This window comes from Boeremia exigua, assembly GCF_020726555.1.
Source record: "Boeremia exigua strain MPI-SDFR-AT-0100 chromosome Unknown C7974scaffold_5, whole genome shotgun sequence".
NCBI lineage: Eukaryota > Fungi > Ascomycota > Dothideomycetes > Pleosporales > Didymellaceae > Boeremia > Boeremia exigua.
This window is the reverse complement of record NW_025763522.1, coordinates 328165-348687: the sequence shown is the minus strand read 5'-3', so window position 1 is coordinate 348687 and position 20523 is coordinate 328165. Positions and strand designations below refer to the sequence as shown.

Below are 20523 nucleotides of genomic sequence, written 5' to 3'. Positions count from 1 at the left end.
GGTCCGCTGCGGTCGGAGGCGTCGCATCACAGCGCATCGCATCGCGGGCTGCTCATTGCGGCGCCAATTGACATCGCCGGCCGGTCGCACTTTTCCCTCCTCGACTCGACGCACGCGAAGCGCTCGCCATGTTCAAAGCTACGCCCGCCCTGCAGGGCACCATCAGGCGCCTGCCGCTGTCGACCAAGCAGGCTGGCAAAGAGTACTACAAGGGCAACCGCGTCGGGTCCATGGGCACGATCAATCGATACGGCAACTTCATCCCCGACTGGAATAAGATCCGGACGTATGTGTATCCGGTGCACGGGACGAAGAACGCGGAGGTAAGGACATCCGGATATTAATATCTACACATCTATTCGCCGCACCCCTCGACACCAATCTCCCGCACGCACAGCAGGATGCTAATATCACACCTCACAGCTGACGCCCTTCGTCGCCGAGACGGTGCAGAAGACGCGCACAACCGATACTGGCGGTGCCGAAGTGTACCCGCGCCGCTTCACGGGCGAGGACTATCTGCGCGCGTGGAAGATGTCTGGTGGGCATGATATTGTGTACGAGGAGGATCCGAAGGCGGCGAGAACGAACATGCCGGGTGTTTTCGAGGAGCGGCGGTGAGTGAACGGGGTGAGGGAGGGAGACACGGAAGGGGATGAGAGGAGCGCTGGGTGTATGATACGTTGAACAAAACGCTGTAGAGGCCGCAAAAGGCCGTGCTATGTATACATACTGTACATTCTAGGGTATCATGTACTCGTCCACCGCCCTACCCCAACCGCCTCACCGCAAAGAAGTAATTCCCCCAATCCTCCCCGCCCGGCACCTCGCGCCACCCAACCCCCGGCACATACATGACGCCCAGGCTCCTCACGCTCGCGCCATCCCACCCAGGCTCCTTTGCGAAAAACCCCCGCAGCTCGCCCTCATTCACGTACTTGCCCCAGTCGTGCGTCCCCTTGGGCACAATCCCCAGCACATCCTCGGCCATGACGTTCGTCACCAGCCAGCTCGTCCACGTGCGCGCAATCGTGCTCATCACCAGCCAGCCGCCGGGCTTCACGTGCGGCAGCAGCTGCGCCACGAACGGGCCGGGCGCGTTGACATGCTCGAGGACTTCGAACAGCGTTACGACGTCGTGTGCGTCTGCGTCGCGCTCCGGGAGCGGCAAGTCCTCGATCGCGGTGTTCATGTACGTCAGCCGCCCGGGCTGCATCAGCAGCGGGTCGCGCCGCTTGTGCGCCTCGGCGATCGCGAGCACCCCCGGCGTCGGGTCGATGGCGGTCACGCTGTGCGTGTCCGGGAGCCGCGCGGCGGACTCGGCGAAGATGCCCCCGCCGCAGCCGATGTCGAGGTACTTCAGCTTGGGGGCAAGGGGCGGCGCGGTTGATAGGCAGCTGCGGATGAAGGTGTGGCGGAGCGGGTTCATGAGGTGCAGGAGCCGTGAGGAGCCGTGCGGGTCCCACCAGGTCGAGGCGAGGGCGTTGAAGTGCGAGACTTCGGTTGGGTCGACGGTGGAGTTGGGTGGGTTGTGGCGCGTGGGTGTCGTTGTGAAGGCGCGGATGGGTGTGGTGGAGGCGCGGGCTGTGAAGGATTGTTGCGAGGGACGGATTGTTGCTCTTTGTGTTTGTAGATTACAGCGCTGTAGCGAGCGCATCGCGCGCGCCGAGGTATGTGGCCTCATCTTGTCGTTGTCAATTGCTGTTTGCTGGTCGTGGTCATGGAGTAGACGAGTTGATGTCACCAAAAAGTTACCGCGGCGCACGGGCCAACAGTTCGGTGGTCCTTTCCTCCCTCATCTTCGAACGTCGTCGCACCAGACATCCAAACTCTCCATCGCCTCTCCAAAATGCAAGTACGACATGAAGTCTATCAGACGATAAGTGCATCATCGTAGCGCAGGTCAGCATGTGGTTTGCTGTCGAGTTCTCACAGCTTGGTCAGATCCAGGCGTATAACTAACACTGCTTGCTTGCCCTGGCGAACATAAGTAGTAGGTTCTAAAGCTGTCCTTGACGCAGAACGTGAGTAATAGGATTTATATCAATGATACGATCAGCTCAACTCCTATATATCACTCTCCATCTTACCTTTGTTTACACCTCGAGGTTCTATCCAATTCTTGGTTGATTGGTGTACGTTACTGCAGTCATAGTGAGTCGCTGCACGCTCTACTCAAACACCCCGCAAGAGTCTAGGAGCCTTCCTCTGCACGACCAGCTCCATATCCCGTATCTCACAGGCTGTAAGTCTGCTGTCCGGCACTGTACTCCGTCCACGTATGAAAGAATTGTCTGTTCACTCATTTCACTACATTCTGAAAAGTGATTCTACTGCTTAACGACACAGATAAAGTCGCGCCGTCGGTTGTTCGAATACTAGATCATACCAGGTAGGAGGGGCTATTCGACGCACTGTACTTTTCGTGACTCTATTCATCTTACAACTTTGAGCTGTAGGGCTTGCGTCGAACGGCATCGACGACTCGACACTATGTGCTTCAAACATCGGCATAAAGTCCAGTAACCTCAGGGTCTTCAAACAGTGTGTATCTCTAGATACGTTGCACTTCCTGTCCGAGGTTGGCGGTATGATCAACACTCACATGAGCCTACAGGCGGGCGTTCATGTTATTTTCCAAGGCGTCATAGTCAGAGCATTGACTTTCTTGGGCAACAAGAGGTGAACAATCAATCCCGAAGTTGAGCATACCAAACGTGTAAGTTGACACAATGTCGATTCTGTTCTCGAGACTCATGGCTGTACGAAGCACGCGCCGACAATGCCCTTTGTGGGGCACCTTTGTCTGACAACACTCGATGTTCAACTCGAGTCAACAATGGACAAAGACCAGTCCATGAGGAAAAGAAATGTGAGGCTCGTTGTTGCACGGACAAAGGAAGCCAGTCCATTGTCGGAAGCGTGCACATAAACGTGCTTCACTTACACTAATTCAACTTCTACATACTGACACAAATACTGCACACATATCCCTAGCGACAGAATGGTTACCATCAAAACCGCACTACCAGAGCCCAGGATGGTTAAGGGGAAGCCTCTGGACCCTTCAGCTCAGGGAAACTGGAAGAATGTAGAGCCTGACACAGAAGAGCAGATGAATCAATGGCTCCAGGACGAGGAACGACTCTTGCTGGCACATTTGACATATTATCAGAATCTGATCGATGACAGCGCTGCACGCCAACAGGTTGTGGATGCTCAGACAAAGGTAGACGAAGAGTGGAAGAAGTGGGAGCCAGAGTACGACATGACCACTGGCGAGATATATGACGAAGCCATACGCAACCGCATGGACGAGGCAATGGCCACAGCAAGCAACGACTTGAAGCAGGTAGACCATGCGAATAATAGAAAGATCCATGACATATACACAGCGGCTCAAGTCATGTGGAACGGTAAGTACGCCGACACCTGTGTGGCTCAACCATGCTAACAAGAGCAGAATTCCTTTACTACCAGAACGCCTGGCACAGAACTGCACCAACGGACAACGGGGGTACCAAAGAAATGCAACGTGTCTCAGACTGGCGATTCAACCTGATTCGTTTATTCAATAAGTGGAATATAGGTGACCGCAGCAAGCTGAAGGGACCCATCGGGCCCAGTCAGCTGCACATGTTTCCAGATAACCTTAGACACAGTTCAAAGCACCCTAACCGCCGAGATCACTTAGCGGAAAAGTTTCCGATGAGCGACTTACGTCTCGATGATGATGCCATTGCAAAGAAGCACGCAGAAGTCGAGCAGAGGAGGAAAGAGAAGGGAAAAGCAGACAGATCTACAGTAGACAAGAGCAAGCACGCGACCAGGATAACCCTCCCCGAAGACCACCAACTCTACCACGCCACCACAGAAAGCTCTCAGCCATGGCAGTACAAGGGCCGCCGCGTCCACACATCCTGGGAGAGCGCGGACTGGGGCCCCGCAGTCGCAAGCAAGCAGCGCGTCCTCGGCACGAAGCGCAAGTCAGACCGACCGTGCTTCAGAACGCACCTCGTCGAACACGTCGTCGACGGCTGGGACACCGCATACGGGCCCAACCTGGAGCGCACGCGCGACAATGTCAACGGCGGCTGGGTGCTGGCCCGCACCGGCACCATGATCTCGCGCCGCATCTTCGAGCTCGACGAAGACGACCAGCGCATCCCCATCGACCACTTCGAGTACGACAGGCCTACGTACACGCCCTCTGGGACTGTTACGGCGGTTCATGCGCGTGATGGGACGTTCACTGCGCGTCGGGAGGCGTACCCGAAGACTTCGCTGGTCAAGTTTGGAGATGATGAGTTGTCGGATGCCAGTGATGGGGAGTACCACGAAGATGACGTGCCGCTTCCAGATCCATCTGGCGGAGATCCATCTGGCGGAGAATCCTCTGGCGGAGATTCCTCTGATGAAGGCGGTGATGATGAAACGGATGACGATGGCGATCTGTTTAGGATGTCGTATCTCGGCCTGATTAATGAGACACCACGCCCTGCACCACCTGGATCTGATGGTGGAGACAGTCCTTCTCATGGCGGAGACAGTCCTCATCATGGTGGAGACAGTCCTTCTCACGGTGGAGACAGTCCTTCTCACGGTGGAGGGAACGACCCTTCTGGCGGTGATGGCTCTGACCCTAAGGGCGGTAGTGATACCGAGAATGGAAACGATGACCCCCCCAGACCTAATGGTCATGAGCAGAGAGTCAAAGGGGAATCATTTGAGTACGGCGAAGACGAACAGGGGAAGTTCTGTTTTGTCACGATGAGACACAAGGGCCCAAAAGGAATTATGTTCACGCAGCGCGACCGGATCCCTGTTCCAAACCCTGATGCCCCCGAAGATCTCGACGAGAGAGGAAAGCCATACACTGTAGTTTACCCCAGAAAATACGAAGACGACTCTTTGGTTCCAGCTCCTAGAGACAAAGAATCCAAGAGCACGGAGTGGACGCGTGGTGAGAATGGCGTTTACCAGAGACATGACAGAGTGTGGCGCCCAAACTTCGTCCAGCGCGCATTTCGTCGAGACACTGGAGAGTACGTTAAGTATATCGACTCAAGATCTCACTTTGACAAAGTGATTTCAAGCAACTTTGGTAGCAAAGCTGTTACCGAGTTTAACAAGAAGGTAAACAAATTCTCAACAAAAAACGACGCAGACACCCAAGCAAAGACTCCCAAGCAACCGGGATGGAGGAAAGAAGAACTTGAAGCATTGGCTCGCTACCTTAGTGACGTGGTTCATCAGAAGGGCCTCAAACATGTCACGGACAACTGGACTACCGTCGTGAAGGACGTCGCGAAACCTTTCCAGAAGTTCCAGACTGAGACTCTCAAAACTGAGGCCCGTAGCGATGAGAGCATCCGCAGAAGGATTGCTCGAGGCTCAGGAATAAAGAGAAAGAACGAAGCCGCCGAGAATCGCATAGGCACGATGTCGAAGGCCCAGCAGCATCCTGCTAATTACTTCACTGCCGATGATTTCAAGGAGGTCAAGGAGGCCAAGGGTGGCGCGACGTCTAAGAAGCGCAAGCAGGATGACGTGTCCAAGACAGCGCCCCAGACTGGAGGTTCTGATGACGAGACTGGTAGTGAGGGTGATGAGTCAGAGGCGCCAAAGAAGAAGAAGCCTAAGAAGCATTAGCTGCGATGATTTAATAGAAGCATATTGTAGAGGTAAGCATAGTTTTCCATACCAAGCGAGCATTCCGTCACTAAATTGTACCTATTCCCATCATTTCCAACATCAATTGGTGCCGTGCGATCGCGTAGGAGCATTACGTGGTGTCTCGAAATCTGATCATCATCAGCATACCGCATCGCTGCTCGACATTGTTTAAATACTCTTCAACACGCTATGTGAACGAATACATGTAGATCTCGTCCGCACAGTGCACAAAGTCCCCGGTCCGGCAGTGAAGTCGGCACGGGCACGGGACAGGGACGACCCCTCACTACCATAAAAAGTCCTGCAGGTCCTACCCAACACCAATTGCTACCAACTCAACTGGTAGTTGCTACAACTACCCACCACCTACACCACACACGTTCCACTGTCGAGTAAACAGTCACTCCACATCCCAACAACAACGATAACAGCATCGAAACATGGTAGACACACGTAAACGCGGTGCTATTGAGCCACCCAACGAGGGCGACGGGTCTCCGAAGCGTGTGAAGGTGACTCAAGTCCTTCCCCCAGCTACGAAGAAACGCCCTGCCGCGAAGAAGACTCCAGTGTATCCTCAAAACGTGAGGAAAACTCCAGTCCCGACGCCAAGACTCAAACTACGTCTTCCTCCGGAGCCGGTTGCCGAAGTCCCAGCCCCGAAAGCAAAGAAACCAGCACAGAAAGCGAAAAAGACAACGGTGGCAGCTCCAGTGGTGGCAGAAAAGCCCCAGCCTAAGCAAACACGCCGCACCACTCCCGCATCGTTGAACCCCCCTTCGCAGGCTGCCCCCAGCACCCGGGCCAATCCCACCCCCACTCCCTCCCCATCCTCTATATGGACTCCAGCACAGCGATCCTGGATCCTGTGCCACCACGCGCTCCTCCTGCGCGGCCTAGTCACAACCCCGCGCCTCGCCGCGCCCGCGCCCACAGTGCGCTGCGCGTGGTTCAACGCCTTCTTCGAGGGCTACAAGCTCGACCAAAAGGGAGAGCCTGAGGTCGCGCCGCCGCCGCGCTACGCAAAGCGCGCGTTCCGCGACTTCTGGCGCGAGGCGGCCGCGCTGTGTCCGGGGCTGCTGGCGCGGATTGACACCGTGACGCAGGAGAACGCGGAGGCTGCGGGTGGAGAAGGGCGGACGTGGATCCCTGTTGTGACGCCGGCGGTGCTCGCGCGGTTCGAGGTGCTGCATGGTCGGGACACGGAAGACGGCTTGGACATCGGGACGAGCCGTGTGGGAGCGTTTCTGGACGAGGTCGTGCGGCGGCAGTTCGAAGAGGCGGAGCCGGCGTGGATCGCGGGCGGCCGGGCGAGTGTGCTGCGCTTCTGGGAGGGCACGGAGGAGGAACTGGCTCAGGAGGTTGGTGGGCCCTTGGCTCAACGCGAGTACATCCGGACCATGCACGGCTCGTCGGGGGCCCGCGTGGACGTCATGGTCGCTAAGAAGGATGTGTACAGCGCTTCTGGGGCGGCGCTGCTGAACATGGCGATCATACGTCCGGATGGATATGATGGGGATATCAACATGCTTGGGGCGGATTTGGATTCGCTGGCGATAAGCGGTGAGCAGAAGAGCCGTCTCCGTGAAGATATATACGCGAATCGGGTTGCAGATGCGCTGAGGGAGCGTGTGTTCGAGGAGAAGCTGCGGATAGCAAAGGAAGCTAAGGAGGCTAAGAAGGCTGAGGAGGAGGCTGAGAAAGCTGAGGCAGCTGAGAAAGCAGCTGGTACAGCGACTAGAACGAGGAGTAAGAAGCAGAAGACGAAAGATAAGGAGATGGTGGAGCCCAAGAGTGCTCCGTCAGCCGCTGCGCGAGAAGATCAGGTGTGAAGCTTTAGAATTTTGCGGCTGTCTCCGATGTTCTGACAATATAATGAATTTCCCCCGATACTATCATATCTATCCTGGTGGTGCTCTGTTACCTGACACTGGCAAAATCGATGATCGCTTACGAAAACTTTGACCTGATACCCTCCAACCCATCCTTGGTGACAGCTTGATACGAATCTTTTTCGACTCCTCTCTTGCCTTACTCCGTTTGGCTGGTGTCACCTTTTCTTGTGTCTCTTTTGGCAGTCCATAGATGAGAGCAGGCATGGCTGACGTCTTCCACATTCCGGCCCCTCCAGTGTCGTTCGATGTCTTGATGATCGTCGCAACCAGAAATACTAAGCTCAGGACAAGTAACACCAGAGGAAATGCGAGCCACGCCCAATTAATTTGTATGAATACCTCACGGGCGTAAGCGTCGCCGTGTAAGAGAATCTGAATTTCCTTGGCTGAGCGAATGGTGTTGGTCATTGCTGTGGCTAGTCTCTCTAAATGTCGTGTCACATTGTTTGGCGCCATCCATGGATTGAAGGCTAGTGTCTTAGTCCATGGCTCACCGTCACTCCAGATCATGTAGCGCATTAGTGGTATAGTGGTTGTGTTCAAAGATGTCGTCATAGCTGGGGTGATGTCTGTAAAGCCCATGATCATCTGCGAAGCAGTTGCATTGCTGACTCCATATAGCGTCGAATTGACGTCAATGTTGATGGCTTCTCGATAGGCAATATCGGTGTAGTTGTATAACTCGCCACGTGTGTAATTGGCGTCCCATGGAAAAGGCCCAGGCGTAGTGTTGAAGTGTGTGTCGACGACCTCTTCGACATAGCCTCCCCATGCAAAGGCCGAGCGCACTGTCTTGACACACCAGGTAAGAACGCATTCTTGTGCAATAGGTGTCGCGTTTCGATGAACCGCTTCGATTGTACCATCTGGAGAAGAAACGATGATCACGTCGATGATGGTATTTCGCAATGACTTGAACAGCAACGAACCATTGCCGTATAGAGGAGTGAACCGGGTCATTGACGTCAACGGTAAAGTTCGGTGGAGAAGAGTTTCGCCCTCTCCATTGGTAGCATTCGACTGGACAAGGTAGCCGGACATCAAGACTGGCCTGTCGCTAGTGGCGTTAAGAAAGTAACCACAGTGTGTTGTATTTGGATATGACCAGTCTACCTCGAATCCCCCTCTTGTCTCAGCAAGCCAATCGACTTTGTTAGTCAGGCAGGTAAACGTTAGATAGCTTGAAACGTCGGTGCATTTACTGCAAACGCCTAACGTGTCGTACAGGGGCCATGTACAATTACTGGTCGGGCAAGACTATATAGACAAGCTCTTGTTAGCATAAATGTCTGCCTTGAAGAATCCATGTGATGACATACGACTGGTATCTCAGGCCGGGTACCGTTTCCAAATAGCAAGGGCTCAGTGCCATTGCCATCTGAGAATTTCCTTGTGATCGGGAAGAGATCCGGGCTATCTGACACAGACTCCACACCTCCTAGGTAGGGTGTATTGGGATTGGATCCGTAGCGGATAGTTCTTGAAAGATCACCTGCAATGTCTTCTCCCTGTAGAGCCCAACGATCTGGGAGACTGACTACTTGCTGAAGAAATGTATCGATCGCAAGGAGAAGAACTATCAGAAGGGCACCCATCGCGGCGAGCGAACGTCCTCTAGTCCTGTAAAGTAACATTATGGCACCCCATGGACCACGAGTAGCCTTGTCAAATATCTCAAAGTCCCACATGGCCTTAGAAGACCCGTGAAACCAGCTCCACTTGAGTTGGCCAAGAGCTTCTGTTGTAGGTACGATCAGTGCTGCAGAAGCAACTTTGCCTAGTATGTTAGCAAGAGTGAGCAAAGTGCTCCAGTTTGCCAGACGCCCATTGCTAACATGAAGATAGATGCCGATTATGGCACCTAGACTGGAAGCACTGATCGCCCAACACGCGATTTCGAAGAGCCACCTCTTCACCACATTGTCCGATGCATCATATCTGGCAAGCTTCTGCTCGATACGTTGCGTAAAGTCGAGTGGCTGTGTCTTGTTCTCAGATATCACGCGTGAGGAGGATCGCGACGCGTTCATGCTTCGCTATCGACCCCTTCGACGTCGAGGCCAACCTTTGGGACAAGGTCTAAACTAACAAACCCTCAGACATATGATAGTGATGTGATGGAGAGGCGGATTGATGACCGAGAATTCGATGGATGCGGTGTATGCACAGCTGTTGAACAGCCACGCCATTTTCTTTTGCGCTATCCGACAATGTCAAGCAACTGAGTGCCGTCGAGCGGTTGCGTAGCGCCAGGATTCAGAATTTAGGATGCTACGCAATACCACCGCTGGGAGGCGCAGCGGCGCTACGTTATCATCTTGTTGGTGTTGGCATTGGAGTGCGGCACAGCAGCCGGGCGGTTAGAGACGCACCTTCCTGCACGCTGAAAAGTGGGCCCTCGCCTAATAGGGTAAAGCGGTAAATTGAACAACCCTCACAGACGGGGTTAGGTCCCAAAGCTTGCACGTGTGACATCATGTTGGAATCTTGAGAAGATGATAATCATGATTGTTGAGTTGAGAAAAGTTGGATTCTCTTCAGATCCACCCTGGGGGTGGTTGATTCTTTCGTACTGGCAGCAACGGCGACCTAAGCAAGCTCTGTTTAGACACCCGCCACCCTGAATTCGGCAGCAACTTGATTCGTACCTTCTTCGCATCGTTCTTCAAGCTGCTCAACGTCTGAGTGAATCTCCCCCTTGTATCTTCTGGTAAACCATATAACAACGTCGGCATGGCCGAAGTCTTCCAGACCCCGGTCGCGGAGTCTTTTGATGTCTCCCACATTGTAGACACCAGAAAAGCAAGAGATAGAAGCAGGAGAGCGAATGGAAAAGTAAGCCAGGCCCATGCAATATGAATGAAGCTTCTTTTACTGTACGCGCTACCTTCAATCATTTCTTTGCTGGCTGAAGAACGAAGAAGGTTTGTCATCGAAGTCGCCAATCTTTCCACAAATCGAGTAACGTTGTTCGGTGCTTGCCATGCATGGAAGTCTAATGTCTGTGTCCATGGTCCTTCGTAGTAGTTTTTGAAGCGCAGCAACGGCGTATCCGTAGCAGATTTGGTCGTGTAGAAAGAAGGGAAGAAGTCGTCAAAGATGTTCAGGATGTTCGTAACCGTGTAATTGTCACATCCATAAGCAATTTTTGGATATTCAAACCTTTCTCCGGACAGTTCAGATACGTGAGGTTCCAAGGTGATGTTGACAGTGTACTCTATCCAGGTTCCAACGACATCCACTCCGTCATAGAGCGTCCAAGCTAGCCATGGCCATGAATCGTCCTCCTGTATTGGCTCAAAGTACTCAGACAGCACTTCTTCTCTGTATGTTCCCCAGTCATAAGATGACTGGAGAGTCTGGACGCACCAGGTCAGCATACATTCATGAACGACTGGTGGCTCCTTTCGAAATATGCTTTCTACACCATCTGATGCAGAGGCTATCAAGAAGTCCATCAGTGGGTAACGAAAATCCTTGAAAGCGACTGAACCATTGCCGTAGTAAGGTTGCTTGAGATCGAAATCTGTTAATGACACAGCCCGCACTAACAAAGCTTCGTCACTTCCATTCGAAGATCCGTTGCTTCTGTCCACATATCCTGATAAAAGGGTTGGCGAGTCTGAGGTAGCATTCAGGAAGTATCCACAAGCTGTTTCATTCGGGTATGGAACTTTGAAGCGAGGGCCTAGCCAGGTGGCGGTCCAATCATTTGGAGTATCGAGACAGGCGTAAGAAATATCCAGGAGAGCAGATGCTTCTGTGCAACGACTACATACGGCTAAAGTATTGTATGTAGGCCACGTACAGTTACTAGTAGGGCATGAAAGCGGAATATCAGGCCTGGTGCCATTGCCGAAGGCTGTAGGCTGTGTTCCGTTTTCGTAGAAGAATTGTTTGATCAGAGGTTCGAAAGATCGGTCCATTATTAACATCTCGTCGTTATTCATCCAAGCATTCTTGTAGTAAGGCTCATATCGCGTGTTCCTGGGAATGCTACCGGTCGCACTCTCTAGGGACCAGAGATCGCGATACTCGACAACTTGTTGGAAAAATGTGTCAATGGCGAGGAGCAAGACGATAAGCAACGCCCCCAGTGCAGCGAGCGATCGTCCCTTGGTACGATATAGGAGCAGAGCGGCACCCCAGGGCCCACGAGAAGCCTTATCGAATATCTCGAAATCCCACATAGCTTTAGAGCTGTGGAACCAGTTCCATTTCAGTTGACCAATTGCTTCTGAGGTGGGCACTATCAACATTGCAGCAGCAACCTTTCCAAGAACGTTGGCACTATTGAGAGCGAGTTCATTCTTGGTCATAAGATTTCCGTCGACACGGAAGTATATGCCAACAATAGCGCCCATGCACAGTGCACTAGTGGTCCAGCTAACAATTTCGAGCAGCCAACGTTTGAAAATGTTGGTGGAAGCATTGTATTCGGCTAGCTTCTTCTCGATCCGTTGTGTGAAGTCCAGGGAGCGTTTCTCATCCGCGACAGTGCCATGGGAGGTGATCGAATTGCGATAAGTTGAGGGATTGAACGAAGCCGGGGGGTGCCTTTGAGGCCTCAATACCGGTGGAAACTCTCCAGGCATCTGCAATTTTGTAGCAAAACGGTATAAGGCCACTGTTTCAGCGAGCGGTGGTTTTTTGCGGGTGAGGGGTTGAGATACAACAAATTCTCCGCTGACATGTACATATTAGGTTCAAGTTCTGCTCGATGTTGACTCTCTGTTACGCGCCCATCCACAATCCTTCGAGGCTATGGTGCTGGTCGCGATACCATCACAATTTTGTGCCAATAAAAAATCGCGCTGTTGATTCTGTCGAATCATATTCGTTGGCGCTGCAGCGCGGTTCCTGGCGGCTAACATTCCATACCTAGGTAACTAGGGTACAGTAGGCAGCCCTCGCTTACCTAGGTAACCAACCCACAAGGTCAGCAACCAGGGTCTACTTACATACACAGTGGTTACAAGATTGTGCGAGCGTCACAATCCTGACGATCTCAGTATTATAGAACAAGGATAGTACTTTGATACGTGGGGTGGCACAATGATTGAGGGCAGAGACGATGGAATTCGCAATTTCAAATCCATCCAGGAGGCGGTTGATGATTCAAACCTCTCCTGAAACTGGGTGTCGTCAATGTATGACCAGACACTCTCCAGCCATGTCTGGGTAGAAGCTGAATCTTAACTTTCTTCGCCTTCTCGGAATCTCCAAATCCTTCTGAGGTCCGGCCCTCAAGTTCTCTCTGTACATTTTCAGGAAGACTATATATCAAGGCTGGCATCGCGGATGTCTTCCAGATCCCTAGTTCTTCGTGGTCACCTCTAGAAGTCTTCACGATTGTTGCTACTAAGAACGCGAGACTAAGCACAAGCAGTGCCAAGGGGAAAGTGAGCCATTCCCATCGTACTACAACAAACTGCTTCTTGTTGTAAGCTTGGCCAGTAATAATGTCATTACTGTCCACGTCAGATCGCATAACATTGGTCATGGCTATGGCTAGCCTTTCCATGTGGCGAGTAATGTTGTTTGGCGCCTGAAAAGGGTTGAATTGTAGCTTTCGCAGGTTAGGGCCAGCAAGAAAGTTCTTATATCGAAGCATTGGTCGATCAGAGGAAGACAAAGCTGTATAGGATGAAGGAAAGTAATCGTCGAATGCCTGGGCGATGTAGGAAGTAGTTGTGTTTGACATGCCATACGTGGCCTGCAGAAGGGCAGGTTCGATCGCGTCAGGCGTGGGCTCAGGAGTAATGATATTGATGTCCTCTTTGTAGATGTTCATTGTGCCGTAGTCCTCAGTGATGTTGACACGGTAGGCATCCCAGGGCCACGGACCCGAAGTTGTGTTGAAAAGCTTTGTCAATATCTCTTCTTTGTATCCACCCAAAGCATAAGATGATCGTAGGGTTTGAACACACCACGCAAGAACGCACTCGTGCGCAACAGGAGTGTCGTTACGTAGAATGCTATCAGCACCGTTTGCAGCCGAAACTATTAAGGCGTCCAGAATCGGATTTCTCAGATGCTTGAAGTTGATAGATCCTCCAAATAGCGGTGTTTTGTTGATCATATCTGTCAGAGGTATAGAGCGAACAAGTAAGGATTCGCCCACTGTAGACTCGTTCCGATCATCCTCAATAATACGCCCCGACATGAGAACCGGAGAGGCAGATGTCGCGTTGAGAAAGTAACCACATGCAGTCTTGTTTGGATATCGTGAGCTGTCGAGAGGGCCGATATGATTTGTGCTCCAGTCTACACTTGTCATGAGACAAGCGTACCGAAGGATATCCGAAACCTCCACGCATTTGCTACACACCCCTAAAGTCCTATACTCAGGCCAAGTGCAGTTGCTGCTTGGGCAAGTCAACGGAATTTCTGGTCTTGTTCCGTTGCCAAAAAGCATTGGTGGAGTGCCATTGTTGATCATGAACTGTCCCACGACAGGACGCATAGCTGGGTTTATGAACGTGGTCTCTAGGCCTTCGAAATACTCCGGCGTATAAAAAGGATTGTATCGGACAACTCGAGGAATGGCGCCACCAAGGTGCTCCAAGGCCCACTGATCTGGATAATCAGTGACTTGCTGGAAAAAAGTATCAGTCGCGAGTAGAAGAAGTGTCAAGACTGCACCAAGTGCTGCAAGGGACCGTCCCTTCGTACGGAAGAGAAGTAGGAAGGAACCCCAGGCACCTCGTGAAGCCTTGTCAAATATCTCGAAGTCGATCATTTCCTTTGACTTATCGCCCTGGAACCAGGCCCATTTCAATTGCCCAATGGCTTCCGATATGGGAAGTATGAGGGCTGCGGAAGCAACTTTTGATAGTACATTGTAGGTGGCAAGAGCGAAGCTCCGTTCGCTCAGAAGGCGGTCCCGAGAGTATATGAGAATGCCGACAATGGCTCCCTGTTCAACGATGCGTTAGTTATGAGCGATTTAAATGCACGAAGATGGACTTGCCATGCACACAGCACTTGTTGTCCAGCTAATGATCTCGAATAGCCAGCGCCTGAAAAGGCTCTGGGATGCGTTGTACTGGGCTAGTTTTCTCTCAATGCGCTGTGGAAGATCCAGTGGTGCGGGCTTTTGAACAGATGCGCGGTACGACGGAGGAGCATCGTCGTTGCTAGCTTCACGCGATTCCGAGGCGAGGTAGTGTCTCGATTGTGTAGGAATTGGGGGTAGTAGTTTATGGCTCATACTGTATGTCTGTGACCGACGGTAGCCGTAACGTGGTACAAGCGTGCGTCTCTAAGGGGCAGAAATCGTTCTTGAGTTAACTGCATCATCGGTGGATTGCCGCCTACATGCTCCCACAAAGTCGATCCTGCTTCAATCATCCACGCGACGCCCTACAAGCGCAACGATAACGATAATCGCAGCGGCATATTGTCGCTGTGCTAGTCGGGAGGAATGTAGAGGTACGGCGTAGTTGGGGGGATTGGCCGCTAAGAGTCTCGAGTTAAGCGCTGAGGCGCTCCTCGCTTGCACCTGAGCATGTCGCGCCGCGACATGATGAACCGAAGGACTACCGGACGCGCGGCGGCATGGTGGGCCAGCGGTTATAGCCCATGTCGACAGGACCACCACGGTGATGTCCTATGGGCGAGGATTTGAACAAAGCTTAATGCCTCCTAGAAGCGCGGTAGACATTCACGCGTCATTGTGGTAGGTAAGCCTCAACAGAGGCTCGCGTTAGTGGCGCCATGCACTGCCATGTGATTAGGTGCGGAGCAAGAATGACAAGCTTGCACACACCTGGGAATTTTCTGGTCATGAAAATTTTAGTTCGTGCTTGTTGTGAGTATACATATGTAGTACCGTACAGGGTGATGCGATCTTGCATTGCAAACCATAAGCTCTCCGTACCTAGATAACGTCGAATCTACCTCCAGCCTTGAGTTCAAAAAATGCGCTATGGTGACAGCTTTCAAAACATTCAAGCAAGACACGGGATCTCGTTCAAAGTCAAGTCCAACGATAGGTTGTTGGAGGGTTAGCGCTGGTGAACACCAGTTCAATGTTCTCAGGCTTGCATTTACAGGGACATGATGGCCCTCGACCAAAGCTAATGGTGATGTTCCTTGTGGCTTTCCTCATCAAAGGCAGAATCTATTGAATCTCGTCGCGATGCTGCAGGGACAAAGTAACCGCCGTTGTCTTCTGTCACGTGTGCGGGTACAGTGTGACTTTGGTCGCGGCAAGGGCTGATTGGCGTGATGATTCTGCCATCGAGAGCCAATCGCTTCTGATCTAGCAAAGCTAACAAGACGCCGCCAAGCCTCATGAAGCTGCTCGACTCCTTTCATTGGTTAGCAGCGATTCTCGCAGATGCAAAGACTTGGGAAATTACAGGAGGAGAAACAATTTCAAAAGAAAGCTCGTCACTTACAGAAATGCCTTGCAAGAAGCCTTCCAGCGCTTGCGGATGTGACAGCTCTTACTGTGACGGGCCTCCTGGTAATCTTCGAGCCATAGCTGATGGTATCGTACCTCCAAGAGCGACGATCTAACGCCGTTTGTTCCTGACCCCTCGATCGCAGCGTTTCAGGCTGCTGAATCTGCGACCCAACGATTATGCTTCGAAGTCATTCTCCAATGATAACTCTATCCTGCGGCAAGCCCTATATTGTGCATGTGAATTCGATGTGATCAGACTGCGTAGGTGGTTCCGACAGCGGTTGAGGTCTCACAAACCGAAGCGCCGAGGGTGGAAGGTGGAGGTGAGGTCGTCTTGCGTCGCATCCCGAACGGTCGATGAACTCAATCATCTCTGAAGGATAAAACGATTGGTTTTCCCTCTCTTAATAACCCAAGCAGATCTACTCAACTGCCTCTCATTCGGAATATCTCTCTGGGATTCTCTGGACCCTTGTCAGAACAACTTTGAACAACCTCAAACGTTCCCGACACCATGCATCTCCACTTCGTCGCCACCGTATTGTCCCTCACTCTTTCAGTATTTGCGTCCCCAATATCGGAACTCGAGGTATGCCACGTCTGTCTCGTACACATTTTCTTCCACTTACACGACTCTAGACTGGGATAGAAGTCACATTACCGCATACCAGTCGTCATCTCGAACCACTTATCGGTCTTGTAGAAGACAAGAAGGTCATTCGTGATGCCGCCAAATCTGCTGGGTTGGATGACCCGACGGAGTCTCCCGAGGCATTGAGCAAACGTATCAACCGGGGAGGACGTGGTCGGCGACATGCAGAACCTGATGGCAATGCTGTCTCATTAAATACTCGCATCAATCGTGGAGGTCGCGGTAAACGGGACCCAGAACTGGAGATCGGCGTCGAAGCTCTTAGCAAACGCGTCAACCGAGGAGGTCGCGGTAAACGAGACCCGGAGGTAGAAAGCGATGCGGAGTCTCCCAGTCTTGGTAAACGCATCAACCGAGGAGGTCGCGGTAAGCGGGACCTAGGATTGGAGAGCGGTGTCGAATCTCTTAGCAAACGCGTCAACCGTGGTGGTCGCGGTAAACGGGATCCTGAAGCTGAAGCTGAAGCTGAAAGCAACATTGAGTCTCACAGCAAACGCATTAACCGTGGTGGTCGCGGTAGGCGAGAGGCTGAAGTTGAAGCAGAAGGTGACGTCGAGTCTCTGAGCAAACGTATCAACCGTGGTGGTCGTGGCAGACGAGATGCTGAAGCTGAGGCAGAAAGCAGCATTGATTCTCTGAGCAAACGCATCAACCGTGGTGGGCGAGGTGGCTAGACAGATATCCCAGTGGAGACTTGGGTTGTTTTCCTTGATTGTTATTTTTTGTTGGTGTCTGTGCCAGGTGCACGAGCAACATCTCTCATATAGTATGTAGTCTTAATAAACCATCTTCTTTCTAGAGCGCTCTTTCTCAGATCCAACCAGGAGGCGGCTGAGCTTTGGGAGCTCGGGAGATCATAGGCGAGAAAACATTACCAGAAACCCGCCAACCCAGATTCGGATGCAATCTGACCTTCAACTCTTTAGCTTTTGCTCTTGGCGTACCTTTACTTGTGGATCTAGTCAATTTTCCTCGCATGTTATCAGGAATTCCATGAAGTAAAGTAAGAATAGCTGAGTTCTTGAGTACTCCCACTTGTTCCCTTTCGTGGGCAGACTTGAATACTGTTGCCGCGAGGAAGATCAAGCTCATCATGAGGAGTCCGAGAGGCAAAGTAAGCCATTCCCAGCGCACAGCGACATAGTTTTCCATACTGTAAGAGTGTCCGTCTATCCATTTTTTACCGGTCTTCGACCGGATGACGTTGGTCATTGCTGTGGCCAGTCTTCCAACGTGGGACGAGATGTTGTTTGGTGCAAGCCAAGGGTTAAATATAGGATGTTGAGTGTATGCTGGGCCATCTTTCCATGTCCAAAACCTGAGAACCGGTTCCGCAGACGCGTCCTTAGCCGTGTAGAAAGAAGGAAACATATCATCGAAGACAACCATTATTGAGTAGGCTGTATTGTTAGAAGTACCGTAGCTTTTCATAGTCGAATTGGCATCAGTGGAGTTGACGTGTATGTGGATGTCGTCGGCGAAGAAGATTTGGGTGCCGTTTGTGGCCTCAATAGATGGATCCAATGCCATTGTTTGCCAAGGGAACGGACCTGCAGTTGTGTTGATGCGTGTCTCAAGTACTTCTTCGTTGTACTCGCCCCAGTCGTATGACGACTTGATTGTTTTGACACACCATGAAATGACGCACTCTTGTGCCAATGGTGCCTCGTGTCTGTATACCGAGCTGGCTGTACCGTCTGCAGCAGACACTATCAAAACATCTGCGATCGGATCTCGAACGTCTGGAAACATGATGGATCCATTGCCATACACAGGTGTCTTGTCGAACACTGTTACCATCGGTAACGTCCGTACAAGAAGTGCTTCTCCCGGTTCAGAAGTTTCTGGCTCAAGGAGGTAGCCGGACATCATTGTCGTAAGTTCGCCCGTGAAATTGAGAAAGTAACCGCACATTGTCGCGTTAGGGTATGAATTATCCACGTTGTATCCACCGGTCAAATTCGAGGTCCAATCCACTGTACCATTAACGCAAGCGTAGGTTAGATAGTTTGAAACGTCTGCACATTCACTGCAAACACCCAAAGTGTCGTAAGCTGGCCATGTGCAGTTGCTGGTTGGGCAGGACTGTGAAAGTGAATGTATCAGCAGGTGTATCTGTTTGTGCAGAGCTCGAACGACAGGAAGAATGTGCTGGTATGAAGTGCTATTGAAGACCAACAGATTCGCCCTTCACAAAAGGTTGGAACTTGTACTTACAAGTGGTATATCAGGCCGAGTACCGTTACCAAAGGGTATCGGTTGTGTACCGTTGCCATAAAAGAACTTCGAGGCGACAAGCCCAACATCCGAGTCTGCAGTTGCCCAAAGCGCGTCTTCGCTGTATACGGAGATATCGCCAGTCTCGAAGCGCTCAGTCCAGGGAACGCTTGCTGGCGCATCTTGCAGTGCCCATCTATCCGGAAAGTCGACGACTTGCTGGAAGAAGGGATCTAGAGTCATCAAGCCTAAGGTGATAAGGGCCCCTAGAGCCGCGAGCGCCCTGCCCTTGGTTCGAATAAGAAGTAGCAATGAACCCCAAGGACCTCGAGATGCGTTGTCAAAAATCTCGAAATCCCACATCTGCTTTGAGTGCTGCAGGAACCAGCTCCACTTGAGCTGGCCAAGTGCTTCTGAGACAGGGAGGATCAATGCGGCACCAGCCATCTTCGACAGAACAGAGATGTAAGCGTTCAGTGTCAGGCCGGTCCTCTTGTCGAGAGTCCAGTTCGATAGTTTGTCATCTTGGAGATAGATGAGCACACCGATGATGGCAGCCATGCATAACGCGCTGAAGACCCAACTGACAAGCTCCAATAGCCATCTCTTAACAATGTTCCCTGAGATACTGTACTGGAAGAGTCTTTGTTCGATGCGCTCGGCAAGGTTGGGCGTCTCTTCTTCGATCTTTTCGACCTTCTCGTCAAGCGGTGGTGTTATCTCGACAGAGGGTGGTTTCTCGCCGCCATTCCAGATCCCAAGGCCAGGATGGAAGAAATTTATAGGTGTCTTCTCATCAACCTGTGGCATGTGTGGCATCTGAGGTATCTGCAGGGTAGGCACGCTGCCAAGTTGGATTCTGGGACGTTGGGTAGGAAAGAAGCGGAGAGATGGTCGAGCTTGATCTTTTGGTTGTTGCACCTCTGGTGCTGGCTCAGGGAGTGGCCATACAGACGAACGGGCACTCGACGTCTGAATTGTTGTAGTGGGACTGTGCTGCAGAGAGCTGTCGTCCCGTGCCGTCAGATAGGCTGGGTCCGAAGGAGCTGGCCGCCCATGGGTGAGAATTTCTGGTGTTGTGGGTGTTGTAGGTGTTGTTCCGTACGATTTTGGTGCTGTCCGTTCATCATGGGTCTCAAGAAAGATAGGGATACCTGGGAACGCTGGCCACTGCTTGCCGTTGCGAGAAGCCGAGGCCTGCCCGGGCGTTGAAATTGGATAAGGCATGATAGTGAACGTGGGTGTTGGTGTAACAACTGGGAGTAAAAGCACTAAGGGAATAAAATCTCTCAAATCAAGAGGATAGCAATAGTAGGGCTGAAAAGATGCGGTCCGACTCTACCTGTGTAAGTGACATACATCACAGTATTATCATGCACGCTGTGATATAGGCCCATACAGCAGCGCACATGCAATGCAGCTGCATGAAACTCCAGGAACGAGCTCTCACTGGAGGTTTCCACACCGACTGTGCCTTCTTTTCGAAAAGTGGTGCATCACCAGCACAATCGACCATTCACCTCACGGCCTAAGCGCAACAGGTGCTCCCAGCCACCTGCAAACATAGTAAATCATGCCAAGAAAAACGGCTGAGTGTTGGTTTCTGCACGCCTGCATACGGCACAGGTGTCGGCCGTTGTTGGTCTGGGTCACCGGTGAGGGTCGAGCCG

General features: G+C 51.9%; 9 protein-coding genes across 9 annotated transcripts; 4 read left to right on the top strand and 5 right to left on the bottom strand.

The window, feature by feature from the left end:
* Positions 1–128: 128 nt before the first annotated feature.
* On the top strand, positions 129–621 carry C7974DRAFT_412023 (uncharacterized protein; the record flags this gene model as incomplete). The annotated part of the gene is made up of 2 exons (XM_046143606.1): positions 129–323; positions 424–621. 2 exons carry the CDS (start codon positions 129–131, stop codon positions 619–621), a joined length of 393 nt encoding a protein of 130 aa, XP_045997763.1.
* On the bottom strand, positions 422–1719 carry C7974DRAFT_163165 (hexaprenyldihydroxybenzoate methyltransferase mitochondrial precursor). The gene has a single exon (XM_046135993.1). It carries the CDS (start codon positions 1682–1684, stop codon positions 770–772), a length of 915 nt encoding a protein of 304 aa, XP_045997762.1. The 5' UTR covers positions 1685–1719; the 3' UTR covers positions 422–769.
* Positions 1720–3004: 1285 nt separating this feature from the next.
* On the top strand, positions 3005–5672 carry C7974DRAFT_471257 (uncharacterized protein; the record flags this gene model as incomplete). Its single annotated transcript, XM_046146497.1, has 2 exons — positions 3005–3416; positions 3590–5672. 2 exons carry the CDS (start codon positions 3005–3007, stop codon positions 5650–5652), a joined length of 2475 nt encoding a protein of 824 aa, XP_045997761.1. The 3' UTR covers positions 5653–5672.
* A 444-nt stretch (positions 5673–6116) lies between these two features.
* Positions 6117–7508, top strand: C7974DRAFT_412020 (uncharacterized protein; the record flags this gene model as incomplete). The annotated part of the gene is made up of 1 exon (XM_046143605.1): positions 6117–7508. The coding sequence occupies one exon, from the start codon at positions 6117–6119 to the stop codon at positions 7506–7508; it is 1392 nt and encodes a 463-aa protein (XP_045997760.1).
* On the bottom strand, positions 7413–9895 carry C7974DRAFT_391900 (uncharacterized protein). The gene is made up of 2 exons (XM_046141628.1): positions 8891–9895; positions 7413–8828 (listed from the first exon to the last, which is right to left on the bottom strand). Exons 1-2 carry the CDS (start codon positions 9599–9601, stop codon positions 7578–7580), a joined length of 1962 nt encoding a protein of 653 aa, XP_045997759.1. The 5' UTR covers positions 9602–9895; the 3' UTR covers positions 7413–7577.
* A 213-nt stretch (positions 9896–10108) lies between these two features.
* Positions 10109–12166, bottom strand: C7974DRAFT_310154 (uncharacterized protein; the record flags this gene model as incomplete). The annotated part of the gene is made up of 2 exons (XM_046138256.1): positions 10109–10887; positions 10954–12166. The coding sequence occupies 2 exons, from the start codon at positions 12164–12166 to the stop codon at positions 10109–10111; spliced, it is 1992 nt and encodes a 663-aa protein (XP_045997758.1).
* Positions 12167–12506: 340 nt separating this feature from the next.
* C7974DRAFT_163116 (uncharacterized protein) lies at positions 12507–15194 on the bottom strand. The gene is made up of 2 exons (XM_046135992.1): positions 14545–15194; positions 12507–14490 (listed from the first exon to the last, which is right to left on the bottom strand). The coding sequence occupies exons 1-2, from the start codon at positions 14782–14784 to the stop codon at positions 12661–12663; spliced, it is 2070 nt and encodes a 689-aa protein (XP_045997757.1). The 5' UTR covers positions 14785–15194; the 3' UTR covers positions 12507–12660.
* Positions 15195–16249: 1055 nt separating this feature from the next.
* On the top strand, positions 16250–17378 carry C7974DRAFT_163109 (uncharacterized protein). The gene is made up of 3 exons (XM_046135991.1): positions 16250–16307; positions 16405–16573; positions 16624–17378. The coding sequence occupies exons 2-3, from the start codon at positions 16499–16501 to the stop codon at positions 17308–17310; spliced, it is 762 nt and encodes a 253-aa protein (XP_045997756.1). The 5' UTR covers positions 16250–16307; positions 16405–16498; the 3' UTR covers positions 17311–17378.
* On the bottom strand, positions 17281–20230 carry C7974DRAFT_163104 (uncharacterized protein). Its single transcript, XM_046135990.1, has 2 exons — positions 18854–20230; positions 17281–18721 (listed from the first exon to the last, which is right to left on the bottom strand). The coding sequence occupies exons 1-2, from the start codon at positions 20078–20080 to the stop codon at positions 17447–17449; spliced, it is 2502 nt and encodes an 833-aa protein (XP_045997755.1). The 5' UTR covers positions 20081–20230; the 3' UTR covers positions 17281–17446.
* Positions 20231–20523: the final 293 nt, after the last annotated feature.

What these genes read in the sequence shown, in the direction of transcription:
- C7974DRAFT_163165 (XM_046135993.1), bottom strand. Translation starts at nt 1,684, where the DNA reads ATGAGGCCACATACCTCGGCGCGCGCGATGCGCTCGCTACAGCGCTGT.
- C7974DRAFT_391900 (XM_046141628.1), bottom strand. Translation starts at nt 9,601, where the DNA reads ATGAACGCGTCGCGATCCTCCTCACGCGTGATATCTGAGAACAAGACA. An exon ending in CCCGGCCTGAGATACCAGTC is followed by an intron (nt 8,829 to 8,890) that starts GTATGTCATCAC and finishes TTGTCTATATAG; the next exon opens with TCTTGCCCGACCAGTAATTG.
- C7974DRAFT_163116 (XM_046135992.1), bottom strand. Translation starts at nt 14,784, where the DNA reads ATGAGCCATAAACTACTACCCCCAATTCCTACACAATCGAGACACTAC. An exon ending in CAACAAGTGCTGTGTGCATG is followed by an intron (nt 14,491 to 14,544) that starts GCAAGTCCATCT and finishes ATCGTTGAACAG; the next exon opens with GGAGCCATTGTCGGCATTCT.
- C7974DRAFT_163109 (XM_046135991.1), top strand. Translation starts at nt 16,499, where the DNA reads ATGCATCTCCACTTCGTCGCCACCGTATTGTCCCTCACTCTTTCAGTA. An exon ending in CCCCAATATCGGAACTCGAG is followed by an intron (nt 16,574 to 16,623) that starts GTATGCCACGTC and finishes ACACGACTCTAG; the next exon opens with ACTGGGATAGAAGTCACATT.
- C7974DRAFT_163104 (XM_046135990.1), bottom strand. Translation starts at nt 20,080, where the DNA reads ATGCCTTATCCAATTTCAACGCCCGGGCAGGCCTCGGCTTCTCGCAAC. An exon ending in CTCGGCCTGATATACCACTT is followed by an intron (nt 18,722 to 18,853) that starts GTAAGTACAAGT and finishes TCACTTTCACAG; the next exon opens with TCCTGCCCAACCAGCAACTG.